The 23,294-nt window shown below is 31.5% G+C and overlaps 2 protein-coding genes across 9 annotated transcripts in view; one reads left to right on the top strand and one right to left on the bottom strand.

Annotated features, from left to right (window-relative positions):
• Positions 1-282: 282 nt before the first annotated feature.
• LOC106117882 (methyl-CpG-binding domain protein 4) lies at positions 283-15,627 on the bottom strand. Of its 3 annotated transcripts, XM_013312384.1 has the most exons (3): positions 4,115-4,197; positions 3,840-3,931; positions 284-1,340 (listed from the first exon to the last, which is right to left on the bottom strand). In XM_013312384.1, the coding sequence occupies exon 3, from the start codon at positions 1,327-1,329 to the stop codon at positions 610-612; it is 720 nt and encodes a 239-aa protein (XP_013167838.1). In that variant the 5' UTR covers positions 1,330-1,340; positions 3,840-3,931; positions 4,115-4,197; the 3' UTR covers positions 284-609. The 3 variants fall into 3 exon arrangements, with proteins under 3 accessions (XP_013167839.1, XP_013167838.1, XP_013167837.1); XM_013312385.1 differs by lacking the exons at positions 3,840-3,931; positions 4,115-4,197 and adding an exon at positions 2,253-2,330 and having other exon boundaries at positions 283-1,340; XM_013312383.1 differs by lacking the exons at positions 3,840-3,931; positions 4,115-4,197 and adding an exon at positions 15,485-15,627 and having other exon boundaries at positions 286-1,340.
• The window catches only part of LOC106117880 (calcium release-activated calcium channel protein 1), a 26,326-nt gene continuing 7,574 nt past the window's right edge, over positions 4,543-23,294 (top strand). For 4 of the 6 annotated variants that reach the window (XM_013312381.1, XM_013312379.1, XM_013312378.1 and 1 more), the window contains exons 1-2: positions 4,543-4,631; positions 15,846-15,911. In XM_013312381.1, the coding sequence (XP_013167835.1) occupies positions 15,867-15,911 (45 nt within the window). In that variant the 5' untranslated portion in view covers positions 4,543-4,631; positions 15,846-15,866. Of the gene's footprint in view, positions 4,632-4,784; positions 4,863-15,845; positions 15,912-21,220; positions 21,308-23,294 lie in introns of those variants that run through there. The other 2 variants (XM_013312382.1, XM_013312377.1) reach the window with 2 other exon arrangements.

Raw genomic sequence — 23,294 nt, 5'->3', positions numbered from 1 at the left:
ATAGGATACTAATTAAGTTGTTTTTTTAACTCCGCGTAGAGTCGCTGACGAGTTAGTTTACACAATAAAAATTTCTGTGAAACTTAATTCAAAGCAAATTTTTATAAATTACTTTAATTTTAACTTTTATATTGATTTAATGATTATATGGTGTTATGTTACTTTCTCAGTTTTCTTTACCTTACACATTTAATTAACTATAACATACACTACAATTAAAGGGTTAAATAACAGCAAAAATACATTTTTACATACATAATTTATTAAGATTATCACCAACGTAATCGATGTATAGACAGATATTTATCAAAATAGCAAGCAAATAATAGATTTCAATAAAATTATTTGCATTTACATTTTTTAGATCACGAGAGATTTAGATTTAAAATATATTTTGTTTTAAAACCTTTAACTGATCATTTTTTGAATTGAGAGCTATGTACAATACAGCACAGGTTCATGCAAATTCTTATTTGTAACAAATTATGTGTTTCTTTAATAATAAATCAACCCATTTCCTATAAATCACTGCGTATTTCAAAAATGAAAGTGCTTACGAACTGTTTATTAATTTGCCTTCTTTTTCCATATTCTTTTAACACAATTTGTTCATTCTTTTAGAGTTATTCTGTAATATTTTAGAACAGGATCTTCAATAACACACTCACTTTCGATAATTCCATTATCTTCAAGAAATTCTGTATTTTTCCTAAGCCAATCCAAATATAACTTTAAATATCTATCTCCTGGGTTCACATCTGTGTGGCCCAAACAAAAAATTCTATAAGCATCTTCGCCGTACTTACCTATGCCACACAAATCGCCAGCTCTACGCCATTTCGAACTAACAAATTGATAGCTAAGCTTCCAAATCATATGCCCGCGTTTTCTAAGACCTAAATTTTCAAAGAACCTTTCCAATGATGTAGGAGTATCATTTAAAACGTCATATGGTGTTTGATATTCATCAAAAAAACTTCTCATATAGCGCCTGGCGGTTTTCGCGGATGTTTTTGTTAGAAATATCGTTGCTATTAACATCGCCCAGGGGTTCTGTGAGAATTCTTCTTCAATTACATAATGAGGTGATGTCGGCATTTTTCGTTCGCTTATATTATAAAATGATTTAATAATTATAGGTTCAGGTTCTTCTAATGTTAATTGTGACAATGTTAATGCATCAGACTCCGAATCCATAGATGTTTGGCTAAGATCTTGTGAGGAATCGAGGTTTGTTTGTGACGTCATTCTTATTGGACTTATTTCTTTGGCTCTTTTGACGGGATCATCTTTGAAAAATCTGCTGATGCAGCTGTTGTTTTCGGACATTTCTGTTGTCTCTGAAACAAGTTTTATCTAATTAATATTACATCTTTTTAATGTTATATTTGAAATGTTAAGCAGCGATTCCTGGATCCCAATAGAATAACAGTTTAATAAATCGATTTAGTTGTAATTTTTAAAACAAATAAAGTTAAAATCACATAATTTATTATAAAATATTGAAATTGTAGAAAAATTAACATTTATTAGAGAAAATTAGTAATTTTTAAATGTAGAATTTTAAATTGCGTTCCAATAACAGCCGGAATTTAATCGAAATTGATTGATAGTGATTTATACAGCCAGCTATTACGTCGAAACTGTATATGAGATGGGAAAAACCTATCGTAAAATTGTAAACTTCGAAAAATAATATTTTTTCTTAGAACTCGGCGTGTTCGTGAATAGAATATTAGAGAAGTAATAATAAAAACAATGTATTAAAATTATGATTTTGAGGCAGATTGGAAAAATTGTTTTTGCCATAGACTTCGTAGTTACGTAACTTATATTTGTCTAAAATTCGAATATAATTAATACGTATCTGACTACGATATCGGTAGCTATAATTATTTTTATAGCATTATATAATAATATTTAATTTAATTTAAATAACAACTAAAAAAATCTTAATATGAATTTCCACTCCCAAAAAAAAAAAATAAAAAAAAATTATCATCTGTATAAAAGAATACCCATAGTAAAATAATTTCATGCATATTTTGGTAGTAAAAACAGAACCAATGATATACGAAACTAAACAACGACCAAGTGCATGTAATCTAAAATGACAATCTTTTATTCGAATTAATTTCAATTTAGTTTTTCGTATGCATTAAGTATAATTTCTCATTTATAAATACAAATTTATTTTAATAGGAAGTCTAACGAACATAGCAACTTTGAAATTCTAATGAAATGTAACTCACCCAATTACCGTTAATTACTTTTAATGGCAACTCAATCAACATAACTTTAAAGCTATAGTCAATGTTAATCTGCAAAACATTTGACAAATACGTAATATTTATATTGTGGACTAGAACCTAATCTTGTTGTCTTAAAGATAAAAATTATACATCTAATTCTAGCAAATAGCTTTTAAAAAAACTATTCAGTTACAGTTAGATTTACAACAAGCAACCTTAACATATCAACATAAAGCTTGTATTCGTATAAAAAATACAACAGACGTTCACAACATCCTGTATAAGTAAAAAACATCGATGCGTTATTCATTAATTAATAGCATTGTTTGTCCACATCCGTGTGACGTACGAAAATATTGTGAAAAGATTCGACACATATCAGACGCGTAAATATGAACAAATTAACAATACAGTTTATACAAACTTAATGGCGGCTAACAATTTCGGACGAGACGCTGCGCAGAATACTTTTCGACACATTCGAGAAGTAAACTTTCATTCAATATTGACATCCTATTGTAAACGTAACTCTTGTAAACTTTAGTGTATTTAATAAAGTTAAAACAGAAAACTGGTTTTTAAATTATGCCTTAAAGGATTATACCTTGAGAGATTATTACATTGATATTAAATATTGTGTATATTACTTCTTCCTACCGGAAATGTAATAGAGGAAGAACAATTTAACTCAACTCAACTCGCGGCCATTACTAATACTTGAATCATCTCACCTCATTTAATCAAGTCTGATGGGACCCTGGGATAAATTAGGTGTGTAATTTAGTCGCTAGATGGCATTGCCAGCGTCGAAGGAATCATTTGTTTTTTTTTTCATTTGTTTTTATCGGAAGGAATACAATTATTTAAAAACTAGTTGTTGTACGCGACACCGTCCGCGCGGATTTAAAAAAAGTAGTCACGTGTTCGTCCAGATACCGTCTAGCCGCTGTGGAGATACCTTTTAATTAACATTCAATTAAATATTCGCATTTATAATATTCATAAGATGTTAGCAATTTGAACGAACTCCATGTAAACAAACTCTAGTATTTATTTTTTAGATTTTTTATGTGTTGCTTGTAATTAACATTTAAATGAGCCCACCTACGTATAATATAACTATATGCAAACAAATATGCGTCGGATGCGTCGTCGTGTCTTGTCGGATGCGGCACTGAATGCAAACGTTCATGACCTCTGTGCAAACTTCATGTTGAGTACGCGCCCGTCCTTATGCACTTAGTCAAGTTTATTGAAGTACGTTTATGATGGAATTAATTTTCTTGTACATTAGCTTTGGTAGACATTAATAATTCAATTTGTCTGAAGATAATTTGGAATAATTGCTGGGATTGTGGTCAAGCAATAGTTATAAATAAAAATTGTTTACCATAGACATTTACGGTCTATGGTTAACAATTTTTTTATTACGTGTATGATTTTAATAAAGAATGTGAAATTGAAAAGCCGAATAGCTGATATTAAGTAGGCAATCATCTTTTATAATTATATATTATACCATTTAAAACGATATTTTTTTGCATTAAGTTAATAATGTAGAAAAAAAAAATCCGGAAAAGAACTCACCATTATATCATTTTAATCATATTTCGAATAACAAATCTGAATTGTTTTAAAAATAATAATTATCGTATATGAAGGTATTACTTCCCTTGTTTCTGTAATTAAAAAAATGTTTTCATTATTTTATTGCCCGACTTAAGGTATTTTGAACAACCTTTAATCTTGTAATTTAATTATAAAAATTGTTTATTAATTTTTGATAGGTAACCAATAATTTTGATTTCATACTTGAGATTGTGTGCAAACTGCAACAAATTAATTAAAAAATTCCAACCTACCTTCGTTACTTCGACTTATAACAATGCGTTTAATCCACACCATTGTGCTATTGTTAGGTTGCCCACTGGGGACTAGATCAGCTGGTGTCACACTGAGTAAATTCATATGCGGCCTACTTGGTGGCTCCTCTTTCTTAGCAGCCAGTATTCGAACGTTTATTGCGGAAGGCTGCACGGTCGCGGCAGCACGTGCTCAGCGCGCGATATATCGTAAAAAAATAATAAAAAAAACATTAAACGTCAAACGATTACGATAGCGATTTGTTTTGTGAGACGGCCAAAAGTTTTCGTGTGCTTGTTTACAAAACGATACGCGAATGCAAGTAGTCTTTGTGTCCTGTGTTGAGTTAACAGTTTGCTATTGAACGGATATCATTGTTTTAAAGTTGACGGAAGAGTTTTCTTTTTAAAAATTGTGTGCGAATTTTCTCGTAGTTTATATTCTGTGCAGAAGTGATACAGCACATATTACAATGGATACATCGAAGCGTTTTATAACACTAAATAAGGAATTTTGGTGAGAATATTTTTTAATCAAATATTTGTATTCAATTAGCGGACAGTATTTAGTGATTAAATGTTATAAATGTTTTAAACAAACATAAACAAGAGTATCAAGGTCTGTGAGACGAACGGACGAATCTAAACGGTCGTTAGTGCCGGCTAAGCTGACGTTTCCTTGCTAATCAAATCGTTAATCAGAGTTCAAGTATATTTAAATCGTCTGAAAGTGAGCAAATCGAGAGAGGTAAATATAATTATTATATATCTATAGATAGATTACGTTCTTGGCAATGTTTCCGACATTAATGCCTTTTACTTCCTCAGTAGGTATACCTACTTGGCATGCGGATAGAACAAGTTAAGTATGTTTTCAGCACATTATTTATTTCATTTTATAAAAAAAAATTATAAGTCTTGCAGTAAAATTACTGTTAAATATATGTACTTTTTATTATTAATAAATATTAAATAAATAAATGTTTAAATTTTAATTTCAACGTGAATTGGATAAATCCAGGGAAGTAAATGATGATGTCATGTAATAAAACCAAGATTAAATTATTAATAAAAAAAATACATTTACATAAACTGTTAGCAACAAAAATATTTAAACGAACAATATTGGTTTTTTTATATTTATAAAACAATTTGTATGAGTTTTAGACAAACAATTTGTAATATTTTACATATTGTTTGTCATTTAATGGATTATCAAGGATAAGTTAAAGCACTAAAAAAATTACGCTTTAGACAAAAGTATCGAAAATTTTTATTCACATTTTTTAAAAGGATTTGTGATGCTATCGTATGTATGCTATTAAAAATAATTGTTTTCTTTTTTTTTAATGAAAAATATTAGTAGATTTTTTGTAAATTTACTAATATTTCTTTTAGTATTCCAACAAAGCTCTAGGCTTGTGCTAGGATATGGTTTACGATAATAGTCCAATGGCGGGATTCGAACGCCCGACCTCGTGATCGGAAATCCGTACCCTTAACCATTAGGCTATTGACGCTTATTTTGAATTTTATTTAGAACTTACAATTTTTTTTAAGTTAGAAGTTAATTCAGTTTACTTTGGAACCTAGTTTTTTCTGTGGTAATTAAGTTCCTTTTAAGTATATATTCTGTGGTAGCAAGTCAGCCATTTTTTCTAACGTCAAGCATAATTATGAGCAAGTACAAAAAAATAACCACCAAAGAATGCCAATTACAGCATAAACTTGGCAGTGCAACTGTTTTATGTTTCACATTAATTACCGAGAAAATCCAGCTCTGAAATACTCACAAAAAACACATATTCTTGTCTCTGTCTTTACCAAGAGAAAGAAAGAGATGACAATAAGTTTGTATGTATTTCGACAATATTAACCCGTACTGTGGCAAGATTTCTTATATGAAGAAAAGCAAAAAATACGCAAAAGCAAAAATAAGTTTAATAAAACTAAGTTAAAAATTATTTTATAGTGATCGTATATTTTTATAGAGTTGTATGTATGGTATACTATACAAAATGAACATAAGGGTTAAAGTGCACTCTTCCTCTTTTGTTTTTCTTTAAAGCTTGTTATCTCTGCCAATCCCAGTAAGATTAATTTTGTGCACTTTTAATACTATGAAATCGTGACACAGTAACTTTGTTACTTCACAATTAAAAAAAACAGTATAATGTCATGTTTTTGCGTCTACAAGATCTTAGTACGTCAACAAAATCTTTGAATTTGGTAATGAACGTGTAAATAAAATTTGCATTTAATCTCCATAAATTCATTGCCTCAAAAATATCTCTAATTCGTACATTTACGTAACCAAAGTTTTAAATATAAAACTTCTACTTTTATTTTTTATTATTATAACTCGTAAAGTTCTGAAAAATGTATTGCTATTGTGAACATTACATAGTTCACAAATAATATTCAATAGGAAACCTATTTGAAATTAAATGCGTTTCTCCGTTTTACAAAAGTTACGTAACAATTTTTTTTTTAAATTGATTTTATTGTAATTTCTCCCAATAATGATTTGTAATACACATTTTTAAATGAAATAAACAATTTAATTTAAACATATAAATTAATATTAATTAACACATACTTTTTTTAATAACGTGCTTAGAGTCAATGTTACCTAAGATTTTTTATTTCATTATTTATGTTAGATTTATCATAACACGCATTTATATTGTAATATAATACATAAATTACAAATATATATGACAAAATAACCGTGGATTTCCATTGTGAAAACAATTGTACAAAATCATATATTTATTACTATTTTTAACTTTCATCATCATCAGCTACTATACGTCCCTACAGAGGTGCTCGGAGCCTACCCTAAGTTACGGGTGACTAGGCCATAGTCAACCACGCTGGCCCAGTGCGGGTTGGTTGACTTCTCATTATCTTTGAATTTCTTCTCAGATATGTACAGTTTGCATCACGATGTTTTCTTTCACCATAAGACCGTCGGATAAATGTACATATGTAAATCGGAACACATTGCTACATAGCGGGATTCGAACCCAGTACCTGCAGATCGCAACTCAAGTGCTTAACCCCTGAGCCACTGACGCTCTACCTTTTGTAACTTTGCCAACGCAGAATTAGTATTAATAACGGACAGACAGACAGAAAAGTTTTTGGTTTTTTTTGTATCAGCAACACAAAGACAAAGATTTTTTTGATACTAAATACACTCTAGAAATCTATTTATACGTATAAATATCGATTGTTGTAACATTTTATGACTACACAGGTATTTACTTAGACAATGAACAATTTAGTCATTGTTACGTCTAATGTTACAATGTTAGACTTGTAAATGATTCCTTACACGAACCAGTTCACTGCGACCGGTTCAAGATTCACTCATTCATACTGTAACATAGTTTAAAAATATACCAACATACTATAATATCCGGGTGCATTTTGTAGAGAACCTAATAGTGAATAAAAGAAGTTTGTCTACGAATAATATTGCTATCTCTTTTCTTTTCAAAGGGTTTGATAAGGATGGTAACATTTCGGATTTCCACCGTAACAACTGTAGAATCAAAAATACCTGCCAATTCATGAAGTCAAGTGTTGAACATGTAAAGATTTTGCTATATCTGGTATTCAAAGATAATAAAAGAGATGGCTATACTTTTTGTACAGTCAGCTGCATAAATATGAATACTTTTACAAAACTTGGGATTAAAAAATATATAGCACATATCGATTATATGATTTTGATCACGAATACATGTTATTGACAAATGTGCATGCGTATTTTTAAAACTGAACGCCTATACAAGTAACTAATGTAATGAAAATGTATACTTATTTATGCAGCTGACTGTACATTCAAATAACCCACTGTTTTTAACACCCGCACACTACATTTTGTATAGTTTGCGACATCAATATAAGTTATATCGGGATTTTTGGAGTGCATTAATTTTTTTGTACGGAAAATCTATGGTCGCCGTCACATTATCAAATGCCCAGCGCATTAAGAATTTCAACATAATATATGTTAGAAGTAGTTTTTTATTGATATATTTTAATGATCCTCATATATCCAAAGTTCCTAGAACAAGCACTTAAAACAAATTGGAAATATTTGAATAACACACGAGGTTTAATAATTGCGGTCTCAGATCACAGTTAAGATTATCTATCTACTAGCCGCCGTCCGCGACTACGCCTGCACGGAATTAAAAAAAAATAATAAGTGCCCAACATGTTCTTTCAGACTAAGTTCTATGCCAAATTTCATCGAGATCCGTTGAACCGCTGTGTGAGTGATACCTTCATATATACAAACAACAATCCAAACATTCGCATTTATAATATTAGTAATAAGATTTGATGCTTGATATTGAAGAGGCTTTTATGCACTCAAACTTGATATTAAATCATTTTCATTGTCGACTTTAAGATCTTTTAATATTATACAACTAAATTAACTAAAGATCTGAACATGGAACAAACAGACGAGTAATTTTTTTTGTCATGCTTGAAACAGTATACAAAAAACTTAATCGAAAACAGCGTCTATAGCAGAAAACTATGTACATATTTAAGATTTAGTTATTCCGATTCGGTTTGTTAGAAATTAGAAGATACTTGTACGTTTTTAAGGTTCCGTACCTCATAGGAAAAAAAAAACGGAACCCTTATAGGATCACTTTGTTGTCCCTCCGTCCGTCTGTCAAGACCCTTTTTCTCAAAGACGCGTGAAGGTATCAAACTGGAATTTATTTTTCATCAAAACCTGGGTGTAAATAACGAAGGAATTATGAATGTATGCCATGTATTAGTCATTCGCGATTTTGACCTTACGTTACAAATTTTAGCGAGTTGAAGATCCTTCCTCTAATTTAACGACTTTCCGTCGAGCTAAGGCGAGGCTGTTTTACGACCGGTTGACTATACGACATCACTAAGTGTTCTACTCATCTCAACACATTTAACTCAGTCACAAAGTATTGTAAAATTCAACCCAACAAATCTTGGATTTTATTGCATTATTATAACGACTACATACATAAGTTTTTATACAGATTAGATTGGTAACATACTAAAGGAAGTCCCTATCAAGGACACCCATAAGTAGATGACGACAGTATAAATTTACTTATATGTATACATTTAAGTCTACCAAAACCGTGAACTCAGCCTCTACCCCTCTGAGCCATGGTACATCCATGGCCCAGAGAGGTAGAAGCGGTTCTTAACCACACAATCGTCAGATCGATTGATGACAATAAAATCTTTTACCATTACCAGTAAAAACCAAAACCTTTAATTAAAATCCCAACAATGTCCAATTTTAAAGCAAAAAAATGCACATTCATCGTATTTAATTGCGCAGGAAGGAAATGTGACTCGTAGTTAATTATTATGTTTCAAGTTCCGGGCTCAATTCTAGCTATTCTTGTATGTTTTTTTACAATCATTGTAAGCCCTAGGTTGGACTTAACGCAATTAAATAGCAAAACCAATGTAGTGGCTAATAAATGATTTACCCTGAGTTTCTGAACCAAAATTTCTGAATAAAACATATCGTCATCTCTATTATTATTGACAAAACAAAGATAACAATTTATTATAAACGGATTTTGATTTCAGAAACTAACGGTTAATGCAATCCGAGTCGTTTTAAACTGTCCCTTAGTGCAGATTTATCTTCAGAAATCTACACTTTCAGACTCAAATGAACGACCAGTAATTTTTAAACGTTTTTAATATGTAGGTAGTTGAAAATCTTCAAATTCTTTAGATCTGTTAATGATAAATATTTATGACTTGATTGGAACAGGAAAACATAATCAAAATCCCATTACTCTAAACATACAAATATTTATCTGAATAGGCAAAAAATTGCAATAAATAAGAACAGAGTAAAAAAAGGTTACGGTTATGTTCAATGTACAAAGTCTGTTGGCAGCAAAAAAGGTAATGATGTGTTACCTAGTGAGTAAAAAACATAAAAAATGGCGTCATTGTATTAAGATTATACAGTACATATCAAAGAAACTGACGTAAGCAATACATTTTTAAAAACCTTTGTACTTTGTACTTATTTATGGGAACGTAAACCTCATCAGAGCGTCGGTGGCTCAGGGGTCAAGCACTTGACTTGCAATCTGCAGGTCCTGAGTCCGAATTCCGCCGTGTACCATTGTGTTTTTCGTGATGCAACCTGCACGTATCTGTGAAGAAATTCAAAGATATATCAACCAACCCACACTTGGCCAGCGTGGTGAACTATGGCCTAATCACCCTTAACTTAGGGTAGGTTCCGAGCTCCTCGGTAGGGACGTATAGTGAGCTGATGATGATGATGAAACCCTATTAAATAAGTCCAATTATACTTGAACGTACCCTGAGACACTTTTGGGTTTAAGGAAGCTTCTTCCATTTCACGTGTGGTCATAATAGAATGAACATAGATCTTGGATTGTTGGATAACAAAAATTATGTTACGCTTTAGACTCGAAAATGACTGACTCTTATATGTATATTTTTTACATCAGGTTTAGCACTATAACTGTTTGGCAAAGTAATTTAATATCCAATTGCAATTTAACTGATTGTGGTTAAAATACAGTAAGATCGATTATGTGGTTTTTGTTGCGTACTTCATTAATTACTCGTTATAATTTTGTATTTTGGCGAAATATATGAAGTTTAATGCTGGGACAAAATCACGAAGTGAAACCATGCAGCTACCAGATCGGGTTTTTAACAGTAGACGAGAAGTGCAGGCCTTACACGAATATTCGTGAGAACGTAACGACATCGCTATATGTATTAAAATTTCTGTAACGCCACCAACAACACCTAACCAAAACTCATAGAAATGACATATTTTGTCACTGACGTTACAAAGACGCGTGTCGCTAATATTTATGCTAGGCTCTCAGGTGGCTGAATTTATGGTTTTGGTCACCATAACCGGTTGTAACGGTAAAAATTTTCTGATGGGCAAAATTACTTGCCTTATGATCTCCTAAAGTTATCTGTGGTTTCCACTGTAGTTTTGTCAGAATGTAAGCGATCTCTTTCTAACATTGAAAGAGAGCAGAGAAAAAGAAAGTGAAACGGAATATTTTGCACGTCTACTTTTACCAACAATGATTTATGACAAGAGTTATACGTGAATTGATTGACATACGTTAAGATATTAAATTCTTTACCATTCGTTTTGGATATGGTCTTCCGATTTGAAAAATATTATGACTTTAACAAATCGATTTTCCGCGTTAAAAAATGCATTTATGTTATGAAATTAATTTTAGTCTTAGCTAATGTAATTGTTACTATGTTTAGTTCTATCTGCTTTAAAATTAGCTGAGCGGTTTCAATACTTATAATACGAAAAATCCAAAGGTTTTCGTCTATACTTATAGAGATGAGTAAAAGATTTGATTGTTCATTTATTATAATTTTTTCGAAATCCGCGCCGATGAAGTCGCGGGCAACAGCTAGTATCTTATAATTAAATTGTAATAAAAGAATATGAATACATAATCGTTTTACATCTCTATAACTTCGTTTCAAATCTTTGGTATGTATAACTTCCTGGCAAATTCTTTCTTCTTTAACAACATCAGAAATTGTTTAACAAAAATTATTAATATTATGCAAATAAAGAAAAAAAAGTATGACAATGATCCTTTAAGAATGTCCTAGATAAAACTCTAATGCTGGTATTCCACTGCTTAACTTTAGGTTTTTCGGCAGTAGAAACGAACGGTAAAACATCGTTTTCTATGAGATCTTTGATTTTTAGGCGGATTTCTAAAAAAATTGAATACAAAGATTGAGCAATAAAAATGCTTGTCTGGTTAAACACACACAATTTTGCTCTTAGCACATAACCGCGAAGCCCATGACGTATTTTTTGCAACAACAAGTGAAGTCTTTAAAACAATACATCTTGCTACTGGAATGTAGATCTTATATCGATGCTTCTGGAACGTTCGTGGATGATTTCCGTCTGAATGGACCACCGTAGACAAAACATCGTCGCGGTTGGCGTGGGCGCTATACAAAACATTATGGTTAACAGCACGATCGATTCTTTTTTCAAATACATCGCTTAGTTTTAAAGAATCGGTTAATTTTTTTTAAATTTTTTAAAAATGTATGAATAACCATTTTGTATTCGGCCAGGAGTTTATATGATATTCATAAATAAATATAAATTGAGACGAGTTAATTAGTGATTTGATTGCATCTGTGGGCACGTTTAATTGGCTTCTACATCTGTGAGCACCTAAGCTTCGCTTAATTGACCCCGTGTGTGACATACCGTGTTAAGTGTCCTATAGAAGGAATGTATACATTCAGCTCAGTATACGTCCCTACTGTATTTATAACTATAGATTTTATGACTGTAGATCGGAAAAAGAGTGAAGGTTATAAAATACTTTAAAACATACTTAGAATGGAATTTGCCACAATCTTACTAATATTATAAATAAAATGCACGCTGAAATTTAAAACAGATGTAGAACATTGCCTAGAAGAACATATACGTAATTACATTTTTTTTAATTCCACGCAGACGGAGTGGCGGGCGACAGCTAGTGCAGTATAAAATTAAAATTAATCTTTACAATTGTATTATACTTCATACATGATATAACGGAATTTAAATGAAGATTGTCAGCTCGGTACATCATGACCTATACATTAATAACCAACTTATAATTGATTCCTAGTTCAAGCTTCGTGAACGACTGCTCCGGTGACCATATATTGACGGGTTTCATGGAATGCTAAAGGTGCATTATTGAGTCCAAAATCCAAACTGTTCTCTTCAAGCAGTCTTGAATAAAGTAATAGATAAAATAATACTGAGATATTTGGGATTCACATTACAAATACAGCGAGAAATCTCTATAAGAAAGAGCCACTGTCCGATCACGAAGGACCATCTTATGGTTTAGACCATTATATGGTTTAGAGAGACCCACCTATAAGCAAAAAATATTGGATTCTCGCTAATAACTTTGTTATACTTCCTTATTTCCACGCTAAAGACAAAACAATGGAATAAATCACAGGATAAACAAATGTTCAATGAATATGTTTATCGTAAACTGCACGTATCTGTAAACATAATCTCGAAACAATAATAACGTTTAATGATAGGATTTCGAGTTGCACATTGTCACGACATTACCAAGTTACATAACAAATAACAGTAATTTACATAATCGTTTCTTATATCGACACATAATAATTCATATATAATACGATATAATATTTCCCCAACCGTGAATTACCAATCTTAAAAATATATAATCTCTCATAATCTATGGAAATAATAGATAATTTGTACAAATTTTTCGATATGACCAGAAATATAAAGATCCTCGCCATATTAACTAAGGTAAGGTGTAAGAAAGGCGATTGCAGCGCCTCCAGGCCAAGATTTTTATATTCTTGGATTGACCATGAGGATTTTCGGTTATACACCACATTCAAATTTATCTTGAAATTGTACCCTTTAGCGACAGTTACTTGATAAATAGAACGCCTAATTAAGGTTACAGACACACAATTATTGAAAGCTTATCGTCATTATTTGGGAGGCGTCCAAACTTATTTCTTACTTATATTATTGATGTGAATGTTTAGATGGATGGATGGATGTTTGAAGGTATCTCCAGAACGGCTGAACGAATCTAGATGAAATTTAAATCAGATGTAAAACATAGTCTGTAAGAACACATAGGCTACTTGTTAAGTTTTTTTTAATTCCGCGCGGATGGAGTCAAAGGCGAATATTAGAATAAAGGTACTAATATTAATGCAGGATTTAAAATGTTCATTCTGTACTACGTGCTTATGAAAATATTATATGACGCATGTTATATAATACGTTTAAAAACATTTAACAATTATTATTAATGTTTACAATAACCAGGACCGTGCAAGGCTTTAATGCTATATATAATGTTATTACAGCTACATTATGCAGGCATCTTTTAATGCTTGTACATTTTTTTTTACATTTAATTATAACTCTTATGATTACGCAACGAGCAGAGAATTTTAGTTTATTAAAACTGAAGGTATAAAGCGGAAAATCATAAGTTAATATAATAATAACATGTACATTTTACGTACGAATAGTCAAATATTATACATCTCTTTCTTTCTACTAATACTAGGTAAGTTGATGCATGAAGTGAAAACTTTGAACCGATTTATAAATAAACCTCGAAAAGATATGACGGTCAAAGACTCATTTATTTCAATGTAAAGAAGTTGATAAAACTATATTTTATTAAATAAAAATATTTGATTGCAAATTGTGTTCGAATTTCGACCAATTGGCGACCACTAGTTAATTCCGTATATACAGGATGTCCCGTTTTATTTATTAATGGAACCTGAAACCCCAATCATAAGTTAATGTAAGTGTTTGAATTTTACGTATGAACAATGTAGGCGATATGTAAACTTTTGTAGCGAGAATAACGTTTCTCAATCCACAGTAAAAACTAGTTAACAGTTACCCGCATACATAACAGCTATGAAATTACGTCAGGCGTTACTGAGAAAAATATTAAAAAGTTTTTATAGTTGTAATTAACATACCAACAAACATCTTCTATTGTATTGGATTGTGGTAATTTAAATACCGTTAGATCAGGCTTACGGATATACGTAGAAAAAAATCCAACAGGATTTAATTAAGAACAATGCTATTTTTAATCAAACATAAAAATCTTTGATTATGAATTATGATCCACTAGCGGTCGCCCGCAACACAGTTCACGCGGCATTAAAAAAATAATTAGTTGCCTAAGTTCTACATGTATGTCAAACTTCATCGAGATCTGTTCAGCGATTCTGGAGATACCTTCAAACTACCATCCATCCATCCGTCCCTCTAAACATTCGCATGTATAATTAATATGATGTATAATTAAGAATATTTCGACTTTTAGGCGACAACAATAATAAACATCCCGTATGAGATGTCCAGTCCATTTATCGTATGAGGAATTGACAACTTAAAGATTCTTTTAACACTCGTCACATTATGAACAACGGGATCTAGTTCGAAGCAATTAGAAAGCGGCATAGGGCCACTTTCAATAGCCCTTCCGCGGTTAAATGTTACAGGAAATACTACTCCAAGGCAACAGCATAAGTCATAAATTGGCATACATCGAAAATGTATTGAAAGCTGACATAAAACGTTGGCACAAATTTTATGATAGGAACACTTGCATTATTAAAACATGTAAGCTAATGTGCATGTTAGTTCTGTTTAGGTTATTAGGATACTTTTTTTAAAATAAAACAAATCGTGTAACAAAAATCAAGGAGACATTAGTGAGAATACATTACCTTTGTCCTTTTATATAGCATTTATTTTGTCACTTTTTTGGTTTATGTCTTGAATATTTACTGGTACACAAGAAGTTTATCTTTCATTACAAAATAAAATTCCACGCTTTTATTAAACGCATTCACAAGGGGTGACATAAAGACAGCTGACATCCGACATATTTGTAAACAAAACAGAGTGACGTTTTCTTAAAGCGCGTTTACGAAGCTTGTTGGAGAAAACTCACACAAGTTATAATGCTGTTGCTATCATGTTTTACGAAAAGTATTATAAATGTCACGTACTTCACATTTTTGTTAACTTTAATACATACATATTTTTACTGTTTATGTATTATAATAAACATTTCTTTCTTTCCAGATAAACCTACACCTTCGAACGATGCTTTTACTACCCTGCAGCAACATGTTAGATGTGCCAGACAATGTAAGTTTATTTACATGAAATATTTTTAAATAGATTTAGTAGTCCTTTGTTTTTAAAAAGCTAGAAACTGAGTCTGTGCCATAAGAGTGAGTGTTTTTTAGACTATAATGATTACTTTTTTCTATTTAGTATGAAAGTAGTCTAAACAGCAGAGGAAAATCAAATATCGATGTAGGTCACACATACAGGTGAGTGCTTAGCAAAACAAGAACAAACATAAGTATACCACTGTGTTATCTTTAGAGTTTTAGAGCATACGCGTTCAAACATTAACTCAGCCGTTTATCGCATCTTGTAATTGCACTTACAAATATACCAAGGGTTGCCAGTAAACAAAAATGGCAAGTTGTGTCCGAAGTTCATGGAAATAAAATAGAAACTAATATATATAATGAAGAACCGTATCAAAAATCTAATTGGATAATAAAGTAATTTGTTCACGGTTTTTATAATAATAATACAAACATTTAGAAGATGACCAAACTTTGTGTAATTTAGAGACATATTTCACTAGAAAGTGATATTAAATATTAAAAGGCGGTAAAAAGGAATGAAAAGAAGAGAGATGATAAAATAAATAAATAAATAACCTCTAACATTTGCCGTAGAGTAGCGGATAATCGAGCCCAACAACTAAGCTAATAACAAATTCAAATCCTTAGGTCTCTTCTTAATAATTATAGATCTAGTTGGCGTGCGATTTGGCGGGTATTTGTACTTGTTTTGTGTATCTTTTTGTATTACATTTGGATACTTTTACTTAGTTTTTAAATAATCGAAAATTATTGGGCAACTGGATTTTTTGTTAGAATCTAGTATAAATTCATTGAGCAATTGAAACTTTCTATAAGTCCAAGAACACTAATATATGAAAATGTTTAATGATTTTGCGTGTTTAATGGAACACCAATATATTGTTATTACACTCTGGTATTTCAACGTTATATAAATATAATTAGTCCATTGTTTAACAGTACCGTGTTAATTTCTCTCAACCCTGTGACTAACGAGCGCAAAACCACGCCGTATTAGTTTGCGCTGCGAAACATTACGCCTTGCACGAAAATATCAACTATTGAAAATAGAGTGATTTGTTATTTAGAAAAAAAAAGTATTAAAGTATTTTAAAGCTGTTTGCATCTTTGTTATTGTGACAATGACTTTTAAAATATGTACAGATTTGTTTAAGTGTGATAAATAATTGAAATTGAAACAGAAAAAAGTAAGTAAGAATTTGTTGTAATTTATTTCACTATACCACAAGAGAAATCATCAGTTTACGATGAATTTATGATTAAATGACAGTATGTAGTTATTTTTTTTTTTACAAATTGTAGCAGTGACATCTTTAGACATCATGAAATTGATGACTTTTTCAAAACAAATTACGCTTAATTCTGACTGGCAATTTTCGTTACCGAAATATGTATTTTTTTTATTTGTCTATGTTTAGTGACTTAAAATTGAGTAGAATAAAAATAGTTTTTAGTATGAGTTTGATTCCATGGAAGATGGGTCGGGTGCTGGCCCCTTCCCATCTACATGGAACCAACAACAGAGCGGGTGCGGCTTGTGAAGCGGCTGAAAATGCAAAAGCATGCAAATACAGGGGTCTAGGCTCCGAATATCATTTTGTCCCATTCGGCGTCGCCTTGGTCCGTGGGGTCCTAGCGCTTTAAGACTTTTTAAGGACATTTCCAAAAAAATAATCGACATCACAGGGGACCGAAGAGCTGGCAGCTACCTCGGTCAAAGAATTAGTTTAGCTGTCCAAAGGGGGACGCTGCCAGTATCTTCGGGACCTTACCTAAAGGGACTCCTTCTAATAACATATTTTAGTAAATTATTCGTTTTTTAATATTTTATGTTATATCATAGATTTAAGACTAATCGTTAGATGCTTTGTTTCTACTTATGATGTTAAATAATTGAGTTACAGACATTATTTGTATTAGCATAGAAGTGACATTTTATTTGTTTTTAACGGAAAACTTTATACGGATGACATATGCATTGTAAACCTGATTGTACGTGTTTTATTTGTTGTTGATGTACCTATTTGATTTATGTCTCATTTAGCAAAGCAAGCTCATTTATCAGATGGAAGTGTTGTTAGTATTGTGAAATGATTTTCTGGAATTAGTAAAATCAAGTAATAATTCAAAACTTAACCAGGCCGTGGGGATTAACAGGATTATGTGAAACTGTGTAATTCAAAGACCTGTGGCGCCCTTTTCTAATCAGCGCCCTGGGCAGACGCCCAATTTGATAATAAATCTAATGCCGGCCCTGCTTTAATAGCTAGCCGCCGCTAGCCACAATTATTTATGTGTAATTTTTGTATATATTTTATTAAAATAAACTAGTTATATTCGGTACCGGCAATGCATCAGCTACCTTACCATCAAGTTTCGTTAAAATCGGTGAATTCGTTCCGGAGATTACCCGGAACATTCGCGGCCTTGGGAACAGACAGACAGACAAAAATTTTGATAAATAGTAATATCTACATATACAAATTATTGTGAAAGAAACAACTGAATTAAGATCTTTTGAAAAAGTGAAACAAAAAGATTTCTCAACTAAAAACATCGACAATTTTCTGAACAGTGACTAATTAGTATTATTTACTACATTACATTTCATTAAACAATTTGTGCAAGAAAATAAAGCAAAGATTGTTATCTTCTGTCCGTACATGTGACAATTATACTTTGTGTTTGTTTATATTTAACAACTGTCTGACATACAATTGCGATTTAACAAATATGTCACAATTACAATTAACAAGTTCGCAGTTCTAGATTAATTAACATATCTTATTAACCATTTTTATAACAATTTTTTTTATATTTATACATCTACACATACATGTCCCATTTCATGGTAGATCTTAATTTAAATAAGCACATTATGTTGCACCATAAGAATATTAACCTTAAAATCATTTTTCAAATAAGTCTTATTTCTTATTGTGTTCCTGCAATTACAGAGGTTATCCAGGAATCTTAATTAACGTTCATAATGTCAATCAAATCATCTTAATAGCAATACAAAAGCGCGCAATGGTGATTGCTTTTTTTCCTTGCTTCTATAAAGCAACAAGCAAAACATTGATAAGGTTATCGTTTCTTTGCAGAGAAATAAACCTTTCCGACACTGGAACTATAACTATAACTCTGATGAAAAACGCATATAAATATCTTGTGTTGTGATCTCTTTCTATCTCTTTCAACTAAACAGAGATAACATTATTTCTTAATTGTTTGCATTAAATAGGCTTCGAAACTACCGAATCGATTTGAAAAATTCTTTTAATTTTGGGAAGCTATACTATCCTCGGATGATATGGGCTGGCTATATTTCTTAATACATTTTTTTTAATTCCATGCAGGCAAAGTCGTGGACAACTGCTATGTTTGATACAGAAGTAAGTGCGTAGTATCTTTTTGTAATCAATATGCTTTTTTTATTATTGTTTTTAGTTTAAGGATTGATAACGATGTTTGTGTGCTCAAAGTAAGCATTGGAATAAAACTAGGCTTTTAAATATTTCAAGGTTACATCTTAATACAACCGAATAGTATGCATGTTGTGGTGCTAAAAATGGTATTTATACGATAAGTGAGAATTTCAAGAAACTATATAATTATGATAACAATGCGTCATCTTCTGCGTGAATTGGGAATACTCCCACGTCTGCCGCGTCTGGTGTTGTTCATTAAAAGTTAATTTGGTTCAACTCTTACCATTGATATTGGTATTATAAAGGGGAAAGATTTGTATTTTTGTATGTAAAGAATAAACACAAAAACATTTGGAGTGATTAAAATAAATTGTCTTTGAAAATTTTGTAAAACCGCACGGTTTAGGATTGCCAGACTCGATATGGTGTGTGTTGGTAATTAGCGGTCCTAGGTGTCGTCCGATTACAGAACTCTGCGTCAGGAATTTGTTCCAAATAATTCTTCTAAGCGCTCCCCATGATGTGCTTTCCTTAATTCTGTGTTATCCTAAAGCCGCATACACAGTTTTTTAATGGTGACACTTAAAAAGTGTTAACCACTGACAAAATCTAAAACATTAAAAATATACATTTTTAAACAATAGTAATTTGGAGCTACTTTTGTCTTGTCTACATTGTATTAAAATATTTCAAAAACAGCTGAACTTACAGACAAAAACGTGACGGCAATATAGCATCATACAACTATATATTATCAAGGGCTTTATAATTGGTACAGGAAAATCTACGATTAAGATGAGATATAACAAAGAGGTATTTCCTATTTACTTTATTCGCCAACCGTAAGTTCCCTCAGATGACACACGACGGGTCCTTTAGTATGCAGGATGCGATGCCGGGCTTGCCGGGGAACCGCAGGAGCAACGTACTGTAAATCATTGTACCGCAATATTTTTCCCGCCAACAATGTGACATACGCGGCAAAGAGCTAACGCCAACAGATCATAAATGATAGCTTATTGTCTTTAGACTTGCATAATTTTAATTAATTTATAGCTTTTTAATGTGACAAAAGTGATCATATGGTACATATTATTATGTGCGTTTTGTGAATAAATTATAAAAAATTGGCATATATTAGTCTTGACTCTTAATTGTTTTTCGAGCTTGTTACCATGACGATAGTGCATATACCATGATTTAGTTTAAATTAATGTTTTGAGTTTTGTTTTTATTCAGTTATGAGTCACTAGGAACATAAGTAAAGAGACTACTCTTAATTATGTTCCATAAAATAATCAACTCATAAATATACTTATAAATACTTCTTTCAAATGTTTACTAGAAATTATATTAGTATTTTATCTTTAAACGGTGATATTAATGACCTTATAAATGGGTTGGAAGAAGCTATGTTAAACATAAAATACATACAACAATCAAAACAGTAAATAAGTACTGAATCATAAATAAATACTGTTATAATTCTACTGTTATCATTGTCTATTAAATTATGGCTCCAAGCTTATTATATGGCAAAACATCTTCATCTGATAACGATGGAAAATCCAATAGAAAATGGGTCTGCATTGAACACGTGTCACTTGTTTGCAGTAAAACATCTCAGTTGCGATTGTTTTAAATTTCCGAACGAACCATATCGCCGGCAGTTCTTCAACATCTGCCGCGGGAGCTAGTGTGCTTGCTCGAAATGTCAGTTTTCCCGCCAATTTTCAAACGGACATTTATTAAATTTATTAGTGGTCGTAGAACAATTATCATTTTTTTAGTACAATAGACATATTAAAATAAACTAGAAATGAATTATTTAAAGTGACAAGGTGTAATAGTGATATGTTTTAAAGTGTGGTACCGAAAATAAAAAAGTTATTTTAAAAGCGCCAAGTGAAAGACATTCATGATGAATAAGGTATATTTTACAGATTTTTTTTTATTATTTGCCAAACCTGTTAACAGACAATACCATACATTTTTTTTTCAAAAGAATGAGGGTTGGAGAAAAAAAATTGTTTTGTTTTGTTCAAGTGATGGCAGTATAGACGGAATCTTATTATTTTCATTATATATCTACGCGTTTTTGATCTATAAAAATCAATCGTAAACTAATAGATTTTTATGATTTTACTGTTTATCGGGATAGATAGATATCGAGAAGATAAAACGGGACATGAGCCCTGTATGGCGAAGCAAATCTGTACCGTTACATTGACTTAGTCGACCGATCTTTCATACTGAACTTTAATCCCTTCTCTAGGTAATATAATAAATACTATTATATTACATAGATACATAACCTATAGATGGAGTTATATAAGTTTTACACCAACCCAAGAGTCGAAATTTGAAATGTCGTTTCTTAATAGTTTATTATTTAGAATAGTCTGGAAGAAAACATAGGCTACTTATTAAGTTTGTCTTTAAATTCGCGCGGATTGTGTTGCGGGCGACAGCTAGTATTAAAATAATTTCGTGACAATTTATTTTATCAGTTCTAGCCAGCGTGAGGCCTAACAGTAAAGTTTTATTACATTTGAATGTTTAAATTTTATGCTCGATTTATATATGGGTCTGTCAATATTTTGTTTCAATGCAAATGATTTTTACCCAACATACGAAAAAAAATATTTTTGAGTTCCGTTTACATAAATCAGGCATTTATATTACTCAATACTTAAATAGTTACATATATGTATTGTACAAAGTTTTTATAATAACACTAATAAATGACGTCTAAACTTTTCACAGTTTTAGAAGAATACTGTTAATTTATTTATCTGTGTTTTTGAAAACAACTAATTAGTGATGGACTGTAAAACGAAGTTTAACGAACGCGTGCTCAAATATAACACTAGTCATCATCATCAGCTCCCTATACGTCCCCACCGAGGGGCTCGAAGCCTTCTCCAAGTTAGGGGTGACTAGGCTATAGCCAACCACGCTGCCCAACTGCGGGTTGGTTGACTTCACACATATCATTGAATTTCTTCTCAGATATGTGCAGGTTGCATCACGATGTTTTCCTTCACCGTAAGAACGTCGGATAAATGTACATATGTAAATCGGAAATCAAAAAACACATTGGTACATGGCGGGATTCCAACCCAGGACAGATTGCAAGTCAAGTGCTTGACCGCTGAGCCACCGACGACCTAAGTACTCTACTCTAACTAGTACTAAAGATATAATACTAACTGTGGGTTTCTGAGACCAAAATTGCCAGTTAAAACATATTGTTATCCCTATTAAGTATAATAATATAACAGGTTCTATGATATATTTTATACATTTTAGCTTAGTAAATAACATATTATAAATAAAAGTTTAGTTCGCTTTCTTTGTGGATCATACTTATTTCCAATTTGTTGAAATACATCGCTGAAATCATTATAATCTTTATAAAAATGTATTCATGACTTTCATAGAACATATAAATTAATATCATTAAAACGTTTTTATAATAAGTATTTGCACGATAAAAATAGAAAACGATGTTTTTCCTTGCACGAATAACACTGGCACTTTATAACTGCTTTTGCCCATCGTCATGTTACCAACATTCTTAAATGATGCATTGTTGTTATCGGAGTTTGAATTGGAGTAGAAATGTTGTATAGTTGAATTTGCTTATTACATGCTATTTAATATTTAAATTATTTACGCTCCGTTATACGGCAGGCGTATAAAGCTCATTGTAACAAGAGCCTTACATATAGCTATAACTACGCATCGGTCTCACTAATTTTGGCACACACGCATTATAGATTTCGCCACTTTTATTGTATTACAATTAACAAGGTTGTGGGGAAAGTTTTATCTAAACCCGGGGATTACGAATCTTTGTTCTTGGCGAATCGCCCACAATACTTATACGCGTAGACCATCAATTTTACTTCCCC

The sequence above is a fragment of the Papilio xuthus genome, unplaced genomic scaffold, assembly GCF_000836235.2.
Source record: "Papilio xuthus unplaced genomic scaffold, Pxut_1.1 DF827679.1, whole genome shotgun sequence".
Lineage (NCBI taxonomy): Eukaryota > Metazoa > Arthropoda > Insecta > Lepidoptera > Papilionidae > Papilio > Papilio xuthus.
The sequence above is the reverse complement of the archived record's forward strand: the minus strand, read 5'-3'. Positions and strand labels throughout refer to the sequence as shown.